Source organism: Ornithodoros turicata, chromosome 10, assembly GCF_037126465.1.
Source record: "Ornithodoros turicata isolate Travis chromosome 10, ASM3712646v1, whole genome shotgun sequence".
Classification (NCBI taxonomy): domain Eukaryota; kingdom Metazoa; phylum Arthropoda; class Arachnida; order Ixodida; family Argasidae; genus Ornithodoros; species Ornithodoros turicata.
The window spans coordinates 28,609,635-28,627,203 of NC_088210.1; the positions used below are offsets into that span (position 1 = coordinate 28,609,635).

The 17,569-nt window shown below is 45.4% G+C and overlaps 1 protein-coding gene and 1 long non-coding RNA gene across 3 annotated transcripts in view; one reads left to right on the top strand and one right to left on the bottom strand.

Annotated features, from left to right (window-relative positions):
- The window catches only part of LOC135369702 (uncharacterized), a 181,939-nt gene extending 167,572 nt beyond the window's left edge, over positions 1–14,367 (top strand). For both annotated transcript variants that reach the window (XR_010415116.1, XR_010415117.1), the window contains 2 exons: positions 13,423–13,647; positions 14,080–14,367. This is a non-coding gene — a long non-coding RNA (uncharacterized LOC135369702). The remainder of the gene's footprint in view (positions 1–13,422; positions 13,648–14,079) is intronic.
- The window catches only part of LOC135369699 (ubiquitin carboxyl-terminal hydrolase 48-like), a 29,154-nt gene that overhangs the window by 3,411 nt on the left and 8,174 nt on the right, over positions 1–17,569 (bottom strand). Inside the window, exons 13-26 of the mRNA XM_064603214.1 lie at positions 16,944–17,019; positions 16,758–16,866; positions 15,795–15,843; positions 15,652–15,695; positions 14,645–14,758; positions 13,387–13,526; positions 13,199–13,288; positions 12,433–12,557; positions 11,513–11,694; positions 8,220–8,312; positions 8,024–8,151; positions 5,054–5,487; positions 2,095–2,143; positions 2,003–2,029 (exon numbers count right to left, since the gene is read on the bottom strand). Of these exons, the coding sequence (XP_064459284.1) occupies positions 2,003–2,029; positions 2,095–2,143; positions 5,054–5,487; positions 8,024–8,151; positions 8,220–8,312; positions 11,513–11,694; positions 12,433–12,557; positions 13,199–13,288; positions 13,387–13,526; positions 14,645–14,758; positions 15,652–15,695; positions 15,795–15,843; positions 16,758–16,866; positions 16,944–17,019 (1,660 nt within the window). The remainder of the gene's footprint in view (positions 1–2,002; positions 2,030–2,094; positions 2,144–5,053; positions 5,488–8,023; positions 8,152–8,219; positions 8,313–11,512; positions 11,695–12,432; positions 12,558–13,198; positions 13,289–13,386; positions 13,527–14,644; positions 14,759–15,651; positions 15,696–15,794; positions 15,844–16,757; positions 16,867–16,943; positions 17,020–17,569) is intronic.

Genomic DNA, 17,569 nt, shown 5'->3' on the forward strand with positions numbered 1-17,569 from the left:
GGAGAGAGAAGAGAGAGAGGCGTATAATTACGTATCCACGTCTCTTTGCAGAGATATCGAAATGTAAATCCGAAACTAACCTGTTCAAGCGTGCCGTTATCGGCTATACTGTTACAGCATACTGATACCCCCCCCCCCCCCCCCGTCTGATGAAAATCTACTCAACAAACTGCGCATCGTGAACATAATCCGTGCACGAACGACCACTTGAATATTTGTCATTGAGGAACATTCAGAGGAGGAACACCGGGAATAAAACGGCAAAAGCTCAGCTGCGGAGGCATCCCAAGCGGAATCTCAGCGATCGTGACGCACGGGAGGCAGGGGGTTATAAAAGCGCATATTTAGGCATGCATACAAGGCAGGTCGCGATTTCTTGAGACAGATGGATGCGCTATCCTTCCGGCGGGGGGAGGAGGAAAGGCGTGGGAAGACAGCTTTCCCACGACCGAGAAAGGGCTAAACACCTTCCTCTTGCCTCGCCCCCCTTTATAGCAGAAACGCCTCGAAAGTGATAGCGGCAATTTCAAACGTACAGAAATATATTCTCCGTCTACTCGAATCTCCGGATTGCGAGGAATTTTTTTACGCGCGTTCTTTTTTTTTTTTTTCTTTGTCAGCGCATTCCTTCTGTTTGTGGATGCGGACCGGATGGTACTTGTAATGTGCGATTGTTTACGGAAATGGCCGTGACGACTTGAGCATGTGGTCGGATTAAGATAGGTAGGGCGCATTGAGCAAGTGGCGGCATAAAAATAAAAAAAAGATCAATCCCTCACCTTTTCTTTAACATCGGATGACGAGTTTATAAAGGACTCTGGGACATTTCGATACACGGATACCGAAACGTCCGTACCGAACGGTCCGCGTACCTTTATAGAGCCCACCAACGTGCCGACAGCCGTGTAAGTCCGTCCGTCCGTTACAGTTGTGGAGAGGAGAAGTCGCCAAAACGAATGCGGATCGCAAGAGAGCTCTGTATACGCGCTTGGTATAATGCCCAACAATGCAGCCATGTTTTTTTTTAATAATATAAACGTTTGTCGAATATAGGACGCAACTGAAGCAATACACAGCGCCATCCATTGGCCACGGGCGACCTCACGGGAAGGACACGCAGCTGGTTACCTGTCACGTAATATGAAGCTCGGACACTAAGAAGCCACGAATTTCCGAAATAGCTGAACGGGACATGACTCCCAACTTGAACGCAATAAACGTTCATCAGTAAAGTCTATGTGTCGGAGAACCACAGAGAATATCGCGAAGCTGCTACCGCAAACGAGTGTGTTCATGGGTGCAACTTGAACAAAACCGGCAGATCGAATGCTCCCTGCCACATACGGGTGGTCCGCATTTGTCAGCAACGGTTCACGGCCTTTTGTCAGAAAGAATCTCTATCGTTATTATATACAAATGCACGGACGGTGGCGTATTTTTGCCCCGACTAGAAAGGAGAGGTGTTATTTTGGGGCATCACAGAAGGTTGCTAAGACACGATGGGCCGCTAAGCGTCTGTAGCTCAACTCGAAATGACAAGGAAAAAAACTGTTCACGAATCATTCATAATGCGCTACGACGGGAGACAGAAGGCGAAAACGGTCGAGATCATAACACAAATAGTGAGGTAGGGCGAGGCGCAGCCAAGCATGGCACGGAAGGAAATGAGATATTTCGTCGTCCGAACGGTGATATAGGCAAAACTTTAGCTTGATGTGCACAATTTAGTAATTCGCCCGCATGCGGTCAAAGCGTTATTATCAGTGCCGTTTGCCGTACCACACAACAGTACAGCCGTGTTCAGCCAAAGAACGGAACGTTTAAGTCCAGCCCCATGGTTGTATCGGTTGAACACGGGTACCAGGTACCCCATATGAACAAGGGTGAATTTTATTTAACACGCGTTGTTCGGCATGCTATCCCTCCTCTCATGTTATTCCTTGTTCCCCATGCCCATGTACACTCTATCCACAAATAAGGGCATGTATTCATCGTAGCTCACCTTTAAATCCGACTTCAGGCTCAGGCACTGCAAACGAACCCCAGAGAGATACTTTAACACAGGGCATGAAGTTTTACACGGGATACACTCACCGCTGGTACAGTCCTCGAAGTCCATAGCACCTGACGTCGGTTCATCAGTCTAAACAGGAAAAAAAAGGAGACGCAATATTTGTTTTCTTCCTTTTCCCCTTCTTTCTAGTTGAAATTCGCTTTCACACTCTCACGCACACACACACAGACACATACACTCACAGGAAAAAAAAAAAAAAATGGGGAGCAGTAGTAGCCTTCAAGTCCCCTAGATAATCTCCTTACTCTGAATCCGCTCCCACAAATAATAAACTTACCCAAATAGTCCCATAAACTTCACATCAACTTCCGCGGATTTAGTCCCGAAAGGGCCTAACTGTGGTGGCAATGCAACTATAGTCCCAAAAAAGAACTAAAATTACTCCCTTTCTCTTCTAGTGTGTATACACGTAGCCCATTGCAAAGCTATCGATTTCATAATAAACTCCCCCCCCCCCTCGGCACGCCACATCCGACACGAAATCTCTGCCTGTATGAAACCCCATTAACTATAACACCTTCTTCACTTTCTCTCTCTCTCTCAATCTCACAAAAATATGCGGAAGGTCCTGCTCATGACCGCTTCTTAATTCCCAGAACGGTGCAACGACAGAAACAAGAACGCGGAACAGAATATTAAACATAATGAAAGAAGAAAAAAAAAATAAAGTAAAAGAGAAAGAAACATCAGCCTCTCATTGAGTAATGACGCGTGGACGCATTGGAAAATCTGACTCGAAACAGGCGGCTATGCAGCGCGTCACACGTCGAATTCGCAGTCCCACAGCGTTGCCTTCCATGCCGTTGTTTCGTTAAAACGAATCGCTTGTATAACGAATGGGGCCCATTTCGAAGACATATTGCGCATGGGGAATCTGGTCGCAACGGTTCTAAGTTAACGCTACGCTCTTTTCGGACGCTTATTTAATGACCCACGGAATGGATTTCGGGAAATACGAACGGCTCAAGATGCGCGTCACAGCCGGTTTGACAGATGTTTCAAAGAAAGAGTAGCGCTTGCTTTTCGAGCGCTCACAACGGGATGCCAGGTGGATACTGCAAAGGAAGTAGAGCGGATCTGTCTTCTTTGTCTTTAGGTGTAAAGCGTTGCTTCGTTGTCGCCGCCGCTAATAACTGTAGAGACGGCGCGCGTAAGATTCTTATCGTTAACTATAGTCGCGCTCAACTTAAGAAGAAAAAGAAATCTAGTCCGTCAGCTCTCAAAATATTACAGCGCCGCAGATGGGATGGCTGGACACAGAGAGGTCATGCTCGCTCCTCCGCCAGATAATGTAATCCATCGCACTCACGCTGCTTCCGTACTGGCTGTTAAGACTGACCACGTGACACTACGCTGCGTGGTGGCGCTGCAGTATTTCTCCTGGCGCGCTATTGCGTCTCCTTATCTCCAATGGCGTATGTAGTTGACGGACTACTTTTTTTTTCCTTAAGTTGAACACGAGTATAAGCGCTGCACGCTGGACTTGTTTGATACGCATTTTTGGTACAGTGCAACCCGGGGCTTCAGTTGAGTGAATGAAGGTGAATGAGTGATCAAAAGGTGAAGGTGGAAGGTGAAGGTGAATGCAGTTGATGAAAAGGCACTAGCAGTGGGATTCGACCCCCCACACCCTCTGATTACCGGTGAGAGATGCTACCAATTGTACCATATGCTATAGCTACACCTCGCTTCAACGTACCAAACCACGCTAGAAAGCACGGGGACAAACACTTATCCTCAACACGTTGTCGCTTACATTGTTGCCAGTCACTCCCACATTCACACAACGCAACACAGGGCTTATCGCGTCACCTGATGAAAGCAAATTTCGAAAGATACACACACCGGGGTTCGCCCATATCATCGAAAGCTCTTACACCGTTACATCCAATCATCCTTCCCACTTCGCGATATTTACTTATTTTACGCGCTTTCTTTTTATGGATATTAGTTCGCGTATCTCTGTTAATCGCGCAATCCACTGCAAATCTGGAAGGATAACTGGGCACAATGCATAGAAAAGTCGAAATATTCAGCGACCCGCTGAGGGCAGGCAGAGGAACAAGACTAAGATCGGGAGCAGATGATATATGGAACAGAGACCATTCTTCATAATGCTGGTAGAATATAATTTGATGAAACGGCGTTCGAGAAAGTGGGTGGACCCGAACAAGGACTACATTGCGGAACTTGCGAGCTTACTTTCAGTTACATTCTTACGATTATAAGCCGAGAAACATGTCACATCCTTGGAGTGCAGACTAACTCTCTTAGGTGGCACTGTATCCCTTAATGTTATAATTTTGTTACACCTTTCGGGTGCGAACGTCGTGTCCTACGGCACGCAGGTGTGTGGTGCAAGCCTCACATCTCGCAGAAGGGTGTCTCTTACACAACACTGTTGTAAATAGTGTATTCTACGGAAAGCACCATTTTCGAAGGGCATATTCCACAGAAAGCATCATTTCAATTAGCCTAAATTCCTTTCAGTTACGTGAAAAACCTACTTTAATTACCGAAGGTAACCACAGGTTACCATAGGTAATCTTGAATTTCATTTACTTCCCTTTAATTCCATTTACTTGCTTTAATTACTCTCAATTCCCCTTTAATTGACGTTAATTCCCTTTAATTACATCTGGTTACCTTTTGTAATCCTTAATTTCATTTAATCTTTCTCTTAATTACATATATCTTGCATTAATTAACTTTAAACTCAACTTTCTTGCTTTAATTGCCTTTAATTACCTTCAATTACTCTTAACTCTTACTCTTAATTACCTTCGACTACTTCAATTTCAAATCGTTTGCCTCCATTTACATTTACCCTCTTTTATCCCCTTTGCATGTCCACCTATACCGCTGTCTCGGTGAGGCTTCACCATCTCACACACATACATACAGCTTTTTTTCCATTTTGACATTCCGAATGCTAACGCATTAAAAACAAAGAGAGCAACGTGACATGAGTGCACTTACCGTTAAAAACAAGATGCTGCCAGGCACGACACCCAAAGAGGCCAGTGTAGCTTGGTTGTCCGCCAGGGGTTCCCCTCCGGGTTGCAAGGTTAAGTGTTGGTCGAAGGGTGCTACCGTGAATTCCTGCATGACTTGCACTTTCAACTCGAGCAAAGTCTGCGACGCGGACACTGTGATTTCGCGGTCACCACGTCTCGCTCGCCGAGCCCTGGACACTCGACACGTCGTCGTCGCCGTCGACACGTCCGTGTCCAGCTTCTTGCGCTTGGCGGGGACGAAGGAGTCGCCGTTCGGCGTGTCGCTGGTGGACGCGCTTGGCCCGTTGTTGCTAGGGGTGGTTGAGTCTAGTGTGCTGACACGTCGAACGAAGACCTTGCCCCGCGTGAAGTGAGAACGTTCTCGAAGGGCCGCGGCGTGGCATTCCGAACATACCTCTGCAGAAGGGATTAGCCATTCAATTCGGAAGCGTCCTCATTTCGATTGGTTTCGATGAAGGCACGCATGTGAAGCAATAGGAAATGAGATTCGAGACCCTGTTTCATAATTCAATCAGTTGATCAGTAGCCACAAGGCGCAATATTTTCACTGTGCGATGTATTGTCACTGCGCAATCAAATTTACAACAATGCTCGGAGAAAGGAGCAATTGGCCCGTCACGATCTCCTCGCCTGACGTCAGCAATCTTGCGCGACAGTGTATGTGTGGGGCGCAGCCGTAGGCGCTCACTGGCCAGCGAAAATTCGTCTGCTGCTGCTACGGCCGCGCCGTCTACGTCACGAAATGACGTCGACGTCCCTCGCTCACTTACGCTCTCTTGGAAGGAGTGGGGGGGCTTATACAGAGGGCGTGCAGATCGCAGACCTACAAGCGCGCGCGCTACTGGTTATCTGCGTGTGCGTGGTTCCTTCGCGAGAGCTTGTTATTTGTTGCACACCACTGCGCAGCTAAAACCAAAAAAGAAATTATTTATGTTCTAGAGCGCCATATAGACCAAAAACCTGGCGCACACACGGCAGGGCAGGTGCTGTATCATTCTTTTTGTTGTAAGGACGCGCGATACCTATGGTACAACTCGCGAGAATGGGCAATACGAAAGCACTATGACTACACCACGCGTTGTGACATCAATCACAAACAACACGAATGTCTTTAAACTTCAAGCTAAAGCACTTGGGAGGAGGGCGGGTTAAACCCCCTGTATAGCAACATTAATGTTGACCTTTGTAAACAGCTATCTCACTAACAGCTTTCTCTAGTTGAATTGCGTGACGTTTTCGTTATACCTAGAGTGAACTCGGTAGACCGAGATGCTGTCCATTTTGCAGCAATTTCCCTTTTCATTTTTAATTTTTTTTAAGGCGAGTCCTATAGCGTAGACTACATTTCACGGGTCAGCAGCCTTTTCAAACGCCTTGCAAAGCACCGACGAACCAACCCAGCTGAACCCTTCACTCTCCAGCTCCTAAGAGATACGAGAAAAATCGGTGCGCACATTCTTTGGCGATACATCGACACCGTTTTTCCGACCCACGACGCCGTTCTAACGGCTTTTAAAGTGGATTTCGATGGTTCCGCATTTTTATCCTTCGACGCGGTGTCCTCTGTCACCTACGAACCTCTAAAACGTCTCGCAGGAATCAGCAAATATAAGGGGAAAGCAGAGTTTTCTGCTACCATCAAGCAACGACTCGCTCGCCGTGTAACTCAAAAGTCAAGTGGAACGATTAGAGATCCGCGTTACTCAATACCCCCCTTTCCCCCCCGTTTTTCCCCCCTTCGTTGATATTCCTTTTTTTTTTCTTCCTTCCGACCAGCGCCAACACCCTGCATGTCGAGCAGACAGATATAAATGACAGAACGGTCCACCAGGTCGCGCCGCATGCCAGAAGCTTGGCTTGGCTTCCATAAGTGATGGCAGCCAAAGGGTTCGTCTGCTAGGAATTCAGCGAGTACAGCGTTAGCAGACGAACGCTCGCATCGTTTCCAGAAGGTCGCTTCGGCAGAAATAGATCGGCAGGACAGAGCGGAGAGGAAATTTCGAAAGAAAAGCACAAAACGTGCGGGGGATGAGGAGAAAAAAATGGCGGGCAGCGGCGAAAAAACAAAAACGAAACTGGTTGGCGAGCTAAATTCTTCTTAATGGTGCGTAGGTGCGAGCGACATGCGGCAACGGCGTCCGACCTCGAAATTGTTGGTACAAGAACCGATTCATCCTCAGTCGGTCGCTGTCGTCAACGTTTGACGCGTCTTCTTTCCTAGTCGTAGGCAAAGAAGCGCGTGCGGAGATATAGGAAAAGAATAAAGGAAAAAGCGAATATCAGGTTGGGACAAAAATTTCTCTTCGCTAGTTGAACGATGAGATTTGAGATTTCGAAAGAGAGCCGCTTAGTGCATAGTGAAGACACAGCCGCGTGAGGCAACTGTGGCACGCGACATAACGCTGCTCACGTGACCCAAAGGCAACTGCGTTGACTTCTTATTAGAATAAATTGAACTTTAAAAAAAAAGAGTGACAAACGTGTTTAACGTGCCAAAGGCGGCAGCGTTATAGGGACGTGGTTGGTTGTAAATTTTGGGTCACGTGGCCCTGTAAGGCTATGGACGGACTTACGGCCTGGTTGGGCCCATAGAGCTATCGCTTTAAAAGCTAAAAAAAGAAGAAGAAGCAAACTCTGAGGAAAGGAAACGAAAAGCTCTGACGCTCTGAAACTAAGCATAACTTGCACTAGGAGGAGGAAGCAGCTCCATTACAATAAAATGCGACATAACAAAAGGTCGATGCTTTGTGAGACAAGCGGAGGGTGTAGCTCAAATCATAACTGCAGTGTCCATATTTATAGACACACCAAGTTTCTGAGACACGTACTGTTACTTGAAATGATAACCACATCACTGAAAGCACACCTCATGAACTGAACTGAACTGAACGAGGTCATTGCTCCGCTCTTCCTATAAAGTTAGCAATCTTACCAGGGTTCGAAGAAGGCACATTGTTCAGTTGTCCCTCAGTGGTGGCCGGAGCACGGACCGTGATTTCAGGCTTTGCAGCATATAACTGTTGCAGGGCCTCCCACTCGTGAAGCCGTACTAGAGTCACGCTGCGAAGAGAACTGAATTACACAGCTGTTATAGAAAGGCAGAGCGAAGTTGTAGAACTAAGACGTACTTCTCATCGTCCGGAGGGCCGACGAGCTTCTCGTGCGGACACAGCAAGATATCGTTGGACAACACCGTAGGCCGGGGCTTTGACAAAGGTGTTCTGGGGGAAAAGAAAGAGAGAGAGAGAGAGAGAGAAACCTCAAACAAGAATGGAGAAGAAGAAGATAATGATGAGGTTAAAACGGCGGTTTAGAACGCGTGTCATCTTTCAGTCCTGGTCCTCGGGCAGGCCATCCAGAGACCGTCTCCACAGATTGCCTCTGTTATGGACGGACCTACACGGCTGTAGACATTATCCGTGTCCTATAACGCTATCACCTCTATAAAAGAACGACGCGGTCAGAAGCGTCAAGGAAGCAGAAACAGCGTCCCAGTTTCGAAAAACAGGACGAAATTTCCTGTAGAGGGATGCGGTAGGATGCGGTAGGACGCAGGATACGACAGACACAATATTTTTTTGGAATACGGCACGCTCTGCGCAATCAGGGCTTCACACAGCCTCAATTGCGTATGTAATTCAGCTCGGCCTGCTTCCATACATTCTCTTAATACCTCTCGGGATAAAAATAGTCTTTAACGTTCCATCGGGGGCCCGCTTCTAACGCCAATGAGCGCGAGAGGTCGGCCCAGACGGAGCTTTGGCAGCCCACAAAGCGTGCATGTCCTTAGCCATCATATATCAGGGAGCAGGGAGCGCAAGATAGATTGTTTTTGACGTTCCGACCCCGCCTACTCCTGAGCGGGCAACCGATTCCTCGAGCGGCTCGATGGTTGATCGACCGGCCATATAACCACCAACACCAAACGTGTGAATGCAGATATCAGAGCAACGGTCAATGAGGTATAGTCGAAAACAATGAAGAAAATCGGGTCCCTGTTAGACGCTGGACACATGCTTCGAAGGCAATAAACTTGCATAACCGTGACAGCAGTAGTTTATCCAGAATCGCAACCACCGGGAGGTGTCATTATTATGGTTATATTATAACACCTTTATGTATCACAGCGTTTAAACCTGAAATAGCGAAGGTCCCCGTCTTTAGGGGTGCATAGGAAACAAAGGCAGGGGGTCTAGGGAGGTCAGCGTGACAGTAAAAGGAGCAACGCATTTTTTTAAGAAATCGTCGCGGAAGTGACATTCCTGTAAAGCGTGCTTCGTCTGCGTGACTCCGAAGCCATGCGGGGAAGCCAACTCATGTATTCCCGATGCCTGCGCGCGTTACTAGATACTGTACAGATACAATGAATATAAAAATGATGAAATTTTCTATGTTTGTTCTGCACATGCTTTCGTGCAACTACTACTTTCCACTACCGTAATTTTTGGTGTATAACACGCACCCGTTGATTTCAACGAGATTTTGAGACGTCATCACCCTGCGTGTTACACAAGGTTGCTGGCGGTCCTATGCGTAAATGTATCGACGTATAGCACGCACTGATAGATAACACGCACCGCTTATTTCCCCCATTTTTTTCGTGTATAGCACGCGTGTTATACACAAAAAATTACAATATATGAAAGCTTGCGCATGATAAGGCTTCATTGTTTTTATATTCATTGATTCTGTTTTTATTTCTCTATCTACACAACTGTAGTCCTGGTACAAAGGCAATGCTTGACCAATTCCGACAAATCTTTCCAAATAATTCCAACATTCCAATTAATCAGCTGAAGGTGAGTTACAACTTTGTGCAGTGAACCATAAAAATAACTGACTCATTTTCAAATCTTTTAAGAAGCCATTAACAATTCAGGATTTCAGGATTTTAAATCATAAGATAACCATGTCACGGTGTGAAAATGTTGTGCACCACTCAAGTGCAGAAGCCTTATGTCTGGTAGTCAGAAATGTGCATCTTGGTGCACTACATTGTGTCGTTTTCCCGATGTATCCAAAGTGATCCCACTGTCAATTCCGCAAAACATAGACATGAGTTGGTAGAAGAAGTGAATGCGCTTTCGTAAAATGATCCAGAAATTCCTTCGAAGGCCTGCATTCCCAGCTTCTTATTTGATTTGATTTCATGATTGCAGAGTTAGACGGCCACATATTGCCCATGGACTCTGCAAGTCTTACGGGTAAAGCTGAGGGAATTGTTTTCAGAAGGATATCACGCCCATCACCAGCCCCACTGTTTGTTTTTGAATGAGAGGGGGCCTAGTCGGAACTTGGGCTCACGACCTAGTAGATTAGAACGACCGTGACATAGGCACGCCTTCCCAGCGCCGCATTTGGAAGCTAGCGGTGGCGCTACTCAGCGGCCCAGTTTTTGCTTCCTCAACTTCTACAATACTTTGTACTTCAGCTTACCTTAGTATTTTTGTACAAGCGGTGGATGTCCCACGAAAGATATTTCATTCTAAAGTTGGTTATCATCATCATTCTACGCGTTTTCGTAGGAGCTGTTGCTGTCGTCTGCTACGGTAGTCGTACGTCCGCTTCTGCGCGTTCAAAATTCACATTTCCGTTGTCCAATCATGACGTAGATCTCGCGGGTCGATGAGTGGCGCCCCTAGAGGATCGTGCGGACGGGCTCCACATAGGGGTTGCCACATGGGTTATGCCAGGGGTTATGACATGGTCATTATAATCTAGTAGGTCATGCTTGGGCTGTGCCACAAACATCTGGGGAAAGGGAACCATCTCCCTTTCTCTCTTACGGGCACCACTTGCAAAGTGTCTGATGGCAGAGTTGTCCTGATGACGTCAATCACAAGGCCTACTTGCTGTTGATGCTTTATGAGGCCTAATGGATGTCTAAACACAACTTGTATGCTACAGATGTCACAATATAACACTAATAGCTGCTTCAAATTCAATTCAAATGGAATGTTAGTAACAAGATTGCACGGTCTGCAAAGCATTCGTGGCATTCATAATTCCCTTGTACAATAACTCATTTATATAGCTGAAAATCTCTTTATTTGTAACGACAAAGCAGCAAGGTTAGTGCGCCGTGAATGACAGAGTGCACATTGGTGTCAACCGACAGATAGTGACGTTCAGCTTGGCCCCTCTTACTCACAATAAACAACAGTGGCAGAATCTGCTTATCCCTGCCACCGACACGCTGTTCTTACGCTGTGGCTGCCACTAACGTACTGCACGTGATGGAAAGTGATCGACTGTTACAAGCTTTACAACATCTGCACAAAAGGGAGCAAACAAGGTAGAACCGAGTGAAGCGATAATTCAAAGGGACGTATAGAAACGCCAAAAGATCATTATTGAACACAAACGTAATTAAAGAACATGTTAGAACTCAATCCTCAACAAAAGGAAACTGCTAACATACCTAATGAACTTCCTCCACTGGTCCACAAATTCTCTGTTGATGACATAAGCAATGTCTTGAGGCTGCAGCAGACTCGGATTGGGTCGACTGCGGTCAAGGAAAAGATCCAGCAGGCACTGTTTCTCAACCGAAGCCTGAATGCGCAGTTTCTCTTGGGCCTCGTTATTTTTCTCCAGGCTGTCCTGTAAGAACAAATTGAACCCCCAAATCTGGTCAGAAAAGAGAGAGAGAGAAGGGGAACACACACTGCATAAGGCATCAGACTTCTTCCTCCAGCGGACTGCAAATTCTGTGGCGCACGATTATAAGCTTTTCGTCTTTTTCAGCACGTTAGCACGTTGGATCCCGTAGCGACCAACAAGTAGTACAGAAACGATAGAATCCTTTTAAAAGGATGCAAGCTGAAGTGTGCAAGCAGCTGCATGCAGGTGCTCGTGGCACTGCACGGTCTAAAGCAGCTAAATACATTACAAAGTGCCACTACGGACGAAATCATGCTTCGTAAGAACGCTACCAAATAGACGCCATTATAATCCACACGTGTCACACTGTGTGCATCCAAAATATTGTTTCTTTACGTGGCCCATGAACATCATAAAATTAACATATCGTTTTGAAAACTATTACTATGTCATAGTGTGCGCCATCTGCCAGGTGGCTGGCAAAACTGCACCTGCTGCACGTGACAGACGCCAGAGCTTACTTTATGAGAATCCGAAACTATGAAATTTTGTGGGATCTTTCAATTTTAAAATACTTGACGCTGTACAGAACTGCAAGCACTCATCAGCATGTATGTTACAATTGTGGTTTCAGCAAGAGCATGGGGTGTGTGCAGCCTTTCAGGTGTAGATCTTACACGCTTACGAGTGTAGAAGGAAATGTCGAAAAGTGTAGTAGAAGGGAACGTGCTAATGTACCTTGCAAAGAGAGCAGACTTCGGTGTCCTCGGGGAATTCAGGAGCAGATGGAAAATGGTTTTTGAGCCGATACCATATCGCAGCTACTGTCAGTCTCCTGCATGTCTCGTCCGGACATAAACCTCCTGTAATGTAACCAAGAGAGAAGAAAGTGCATGACATATTACTCTGGTTATGAGATGACATGATAGAGGATGGAGGAACAAAACTGTTTTCAAGGAATGACATTGCATTTCAAGTTACCGTATGTACTGGTAGAGATGCACATAGAAATGAAAAGAACAGTAGAGAGGCTAATCCAATCAGATATTCGACTCAACTTGCACATTACTGGTCGCTGCATCGGTAATTGTAATTTGCAATATGTTACGAGCATTTCACAACACAGGGTATGCACTTTGTAAAACAGCGCTCCACTGTTCTGGGCTCACCCCATGAACGTCGTCCTGATACACAGCAAGCCACCACAGTTTACAAAAGCAACACGGCTATTCCGTTCCATTCTTAGGCCATAGAGCGAAGGTCACAAGGAGCTATCTTACACTAACTGGTGAATTATTTATGTAGCTATGAAGCTTCTCATGCAATCTCACAATTCACCTTTAAGAAAATGACACAAAGTGAGGCAAAACAACACTGGAGACTTTTGCAGGAAGCTGTTATCTGCCTCACAGTACGAATGTGTGAGAAGGGAATATGAGTGACAGTGCATTGCTTGGTAATGAAATAAGAACACCATGTTGGCATACCATAAAGGGTTACATACCATGTTCACAACGTGAATCCTCATTGAAGTCCATGTGAGATTCAACGTCTTCATTTTGCACTTGCACATTATTGGAATTTTCTTGCGATGCTGAACCACATGCACAGAAGAAAGAAAATAATGCAGTGAAGAGAATACCATGTCTCGTAGTAACATGACCTGTAAGCAGGCAGTTAGTGTGAACTTACATTGAGCCAGCAAACTGTCTCCATCTCCCTCTTCAGATGATTCCACGTCGGGCCCCACGAGTTGTTCATCGAACTGTCGGAGCACCATCCGCTTCCAGTGCTGCAGGGACAACTTCCCTACCCAAAACTTTGGCTCTTCCCTGGAACAACAACAACAACTTCATTTTTGTGGAGATGACTTGGGTGTTTCATCGCCATCTTTGATGGAGACTGACACCAACACCACTCAATGCTGAGGAATTTTTAGTTTGTTCTAAGATGGTAAGGCAAAGGGCTTGCAGGGAGGTGCCTTGAAGCAAGGTTTCTACCAAATTGCAGTCTTCAAATTTCATGACTTTTCCAGGTTTTGATTGGCTATTTCAAGCGAAACAAACAAAACAAAAACAAAACAAAAGGGAACTTGGTGCCTGCTGCTACGTTTCGATACAGATCCCTCATAAAACAGATCATTTATCGAGTATTACATTTCTACATTTCTACCTCCGAGCTTGTCGTGTCTGGCGAACTGCTACTCGCGGCAACGTTGCTGCGGCATGGCCACTCAACCACAGATCAGCATCCGCGATTAAATGTGCATTCTCATGGCACTTGTCTGCGATTTTCCCTGACTCCAGCTGCTTTTTTGCAAAAGCCTGACAATCCCCTGACTTTTTCAGTCACATCAAAATTCCCTGACAATTCCCGGTTTTCCAGGTTGGTAGACACCCTATGAAGGAAGCCATTGGCTCTCCCTTACAGACCAATGAGCAATGGAATGAGACAAATGCAAACCCAACATAAGGAGGCACTGGGAACACCAGCGGAAGGCGGGAAGGCGGATAAGTGGCCCTGAGGTGACTTCAACTGGTTAAAAAAACAGCATTCTTTAATGTGGAAAAAGTTCTGGTGTACGTGTTTCTTGACACAAACAATCCTCTTCAGCAAAAAAATTATAGGATGTGTGGAAAATTTCAAAGCCTCTTTAATGTTCAGCTTGCAGCTTTTGGCAAATGTGTATACTGTGATTTCATATATGTAAGCTGTTTAATATGCTTAATAATATGTTAAGTGGTGATATGTTAAAATGCATACACAAATGCATGTTTCAGCATACTATGCAACAGTGGTCTTGTATAAACCAGGCGAAGCAACGCTGGTGTAGCCTCGTGTCTGTCATGACATAGGGTGAGTAAAATTTGCCTGCTCATTTCAAAGTTGCTCACAGCCTGCTTCACTGTCAGGATGGAAAATTGCACTATCCACGTAGGTTGCAAGTCACCTTGTGGCCTTGAATTTCAGCATGCGCGATATCTCCTTCTGGTCCTCTTGCACTCGTGCTTTCACTTGGAGATAGCGGCACTGCATCTCCACGCACTTGCTGCATAGAGCAGGGCTGGAATACGACAATGAGCAAAACATTTGAATCTAGATAATATTTACAAACTACACAGGCATACAATGAGGAACAGCCAACGACCCGAATTATGTCAAAGGCTTCACAATGGGGATTCTAGCAGAAAGCTCTTATATGTAGCTTGCTAATAACTAGGGCCTGACTTTTTAGGGTTAAACCCGTATCCGCCCGATATTTACCCCCCGAACGAAATCTGTAAAATTCGGGTTTAACCCGAATCTACCCGAAAACATCCAGGTCGCGTGGCACACTCCTAAGCGTGCAGTAAAATAAAGTTTGATAACATTGCTAAACATCAGTTCCATGTTAAGACAAATTTTTATTAAACAAAAAAAAAATCACCCGAATACACCCGAATTCCTGATGACAGAATATGCTGTAACGGGATTTAACCCGAATACACCCGAATTTTCAAATGAAAAATATCACCCGATATTTACCCCCCGAATTTGGCCAAAAATAAAACCCGAAAAAGTCAGGCCCTACTAATAACGTGCAACAGTCATAGTTTTGCAGTTACTACAGTCAAACATCGATTTTACGAAACGCTATACTGTGAAATTCGCGGTACAGCGGAGTAATTTGTATTCCTTGATACACAAATGGCTGCCATATTCAGTCAGTCCCGATAGAACAAAATATTCGGCGGTACAACGAAAGAAGTCGTGTTACCCGTGAGTTTTGTTATATATCAACGTTCAGTTGTATAGGGGAGTTGGGTTGAGCAAGAGCCTCGGGGCCCATACAGCACAGCCTGGCCAACCTACTCCATCCACGAAGATCGGGTAGGGTGCCGATATTCAGTTTTACAGGATTTGGGTGGCCATTTTGATACCAATATGCAAGTAGGTAACACAAGGTTTCCAACATACCTCAACCTTGGGCCTCCTCCAAACTTTTCATAGATCATATCAGCCTGAAAGATTAAGGGTGACGTTCGTGAAGAAAATGTGTCATAGTACTGGGTAATATACATATAAAACAAAGTCAATTTATAAAAAAAATTGCTACGTACTGCTGCACTGCTGATACACTTCATTTTTGTTACTTTTTGGGGGTCTAGCCTGGAAAACAAACAACACCATATAAAGGTTGTTGGTAATACTTCCCTTAGACTGGGAATAGTATATGCATATGGACAGACACAAACAGACAGAGCAGTTGGCTAGTCCGTTTGTGTCTGTCGGTGTCCATAGCTCCCTAGACTCAGCGAAGCGTTTCCGACAAGTAGCCTACACTAGCTTGCTCGCATTCTGTTCCTAAGTTGTCCCATATAAACATTCACTAGTTCGACTTGAAATGAGTTCCAAAGCACTGACACGTCTTCCAATGTCTGTTTGACAGATAAGACGTTCCTGATCACATTACCGTGTTTTCTACATAACCGAAGTTTTACATTCGGCATGTGAATAGTTTTCTCACAAGAGAATTTTGAGAAGGCTGTTCGAGAGAATTTAAACCGAGTACAAAAGTTCTTAGGCTCCTGCACCTGATGCCCATTAAAGGGATTATATTTAGAGCCTGAAGTTTTAGGATTTAACCCGTTTCTTCCCCGAATTTGCACCCCGAATTGCAGATTGCCTCTTTAGGGTGAAACCAGATTTTTACTCGGCAAACTGCCCTCAGTCAAACGTCTGTAGGAATGCACACTAGCTTGTTTGGCAGCAAACACAATTACATCACCATTTGTACCAAACCAGTACAGTTCTTTTGAGTAATAGAGCCCAATTTTTCCCAAAAATGTAGCATGCTGAAAGTTCTCCCACCCGAATTCGCATGAATTTAGAGCGCATGGACCTGGCGAAGGACCTGGCGAAGCGCAACCTGGCGAAGCGCCATGATGAGCGTCGGCAGGAGTGTCATGCAGACAAACCTGACAATCTATTGCTTTGCATTTAAAGAAAGCATAGTGAACTGAGCCTAACTACTGAAACACAGACTAATGCATTATGTAAGAGCACAGTTGGTGCATACTCACATTGAATGTTGACAGATGGCAAAGCTATTATCAACGGGAGGCACTTTATCGACTTCTTCTGTAAGCCATTTGATAAGCCACTCAGTGGGAATCCAGTCAAATGGTTCACCTGAAAGTGATAAGGAAGAGTGAAGTCAGGACACATTATCACTATCACTTTTGCCGGCCGGCAGTGAGTGACCTTACCTTCAACAGCAGGCAGTTTACGATAGAGTGCTCTGATCTCTGATTGACGTGCCTTTCCAGCCTTCACTGTTTCAGACTGGAAAGGAAAGAATCCTCGTGTTACAATATTTACAGGAAACCCTCATTTATTTCACCCAATTTGATTTGAAACTAACTAGTGCAAGGATAACAAAGTTCATATCATGCTTCAAATTCAATTTATAAAAACTGTGTAATAACGTGCACAATCATAAGTAGCGTGTGTTTTGGAATTATAGAGACAATACATAATCATGGCCTGACTTTTTATGGTTATACCTGATTACGCCCGATATTTACCCCCCCCCCCCCCCATTCAAATCAGCAAAGACAGGGTTTAACCCGATATTTCCCTGAGAACTACTGGACCAGGGGATCCGAAGTCGTCGCAACTAACACGAGACTTTGGAAACTGTGTTGTAAATGCATAAATATGCTCATACAAACTGTCAAAACAGAGACCCTGCTACCTCTTACATGCATGGACACTGTGTGTACTGGTGTGTATTATGCTGAGTAAACCGAAGAATTACGCCTCATTCTATCCGATTCAACAAGAATTGGGCTGAATCAGGTTCAGTTCAACCCGATTACGCCCGAATTATTGA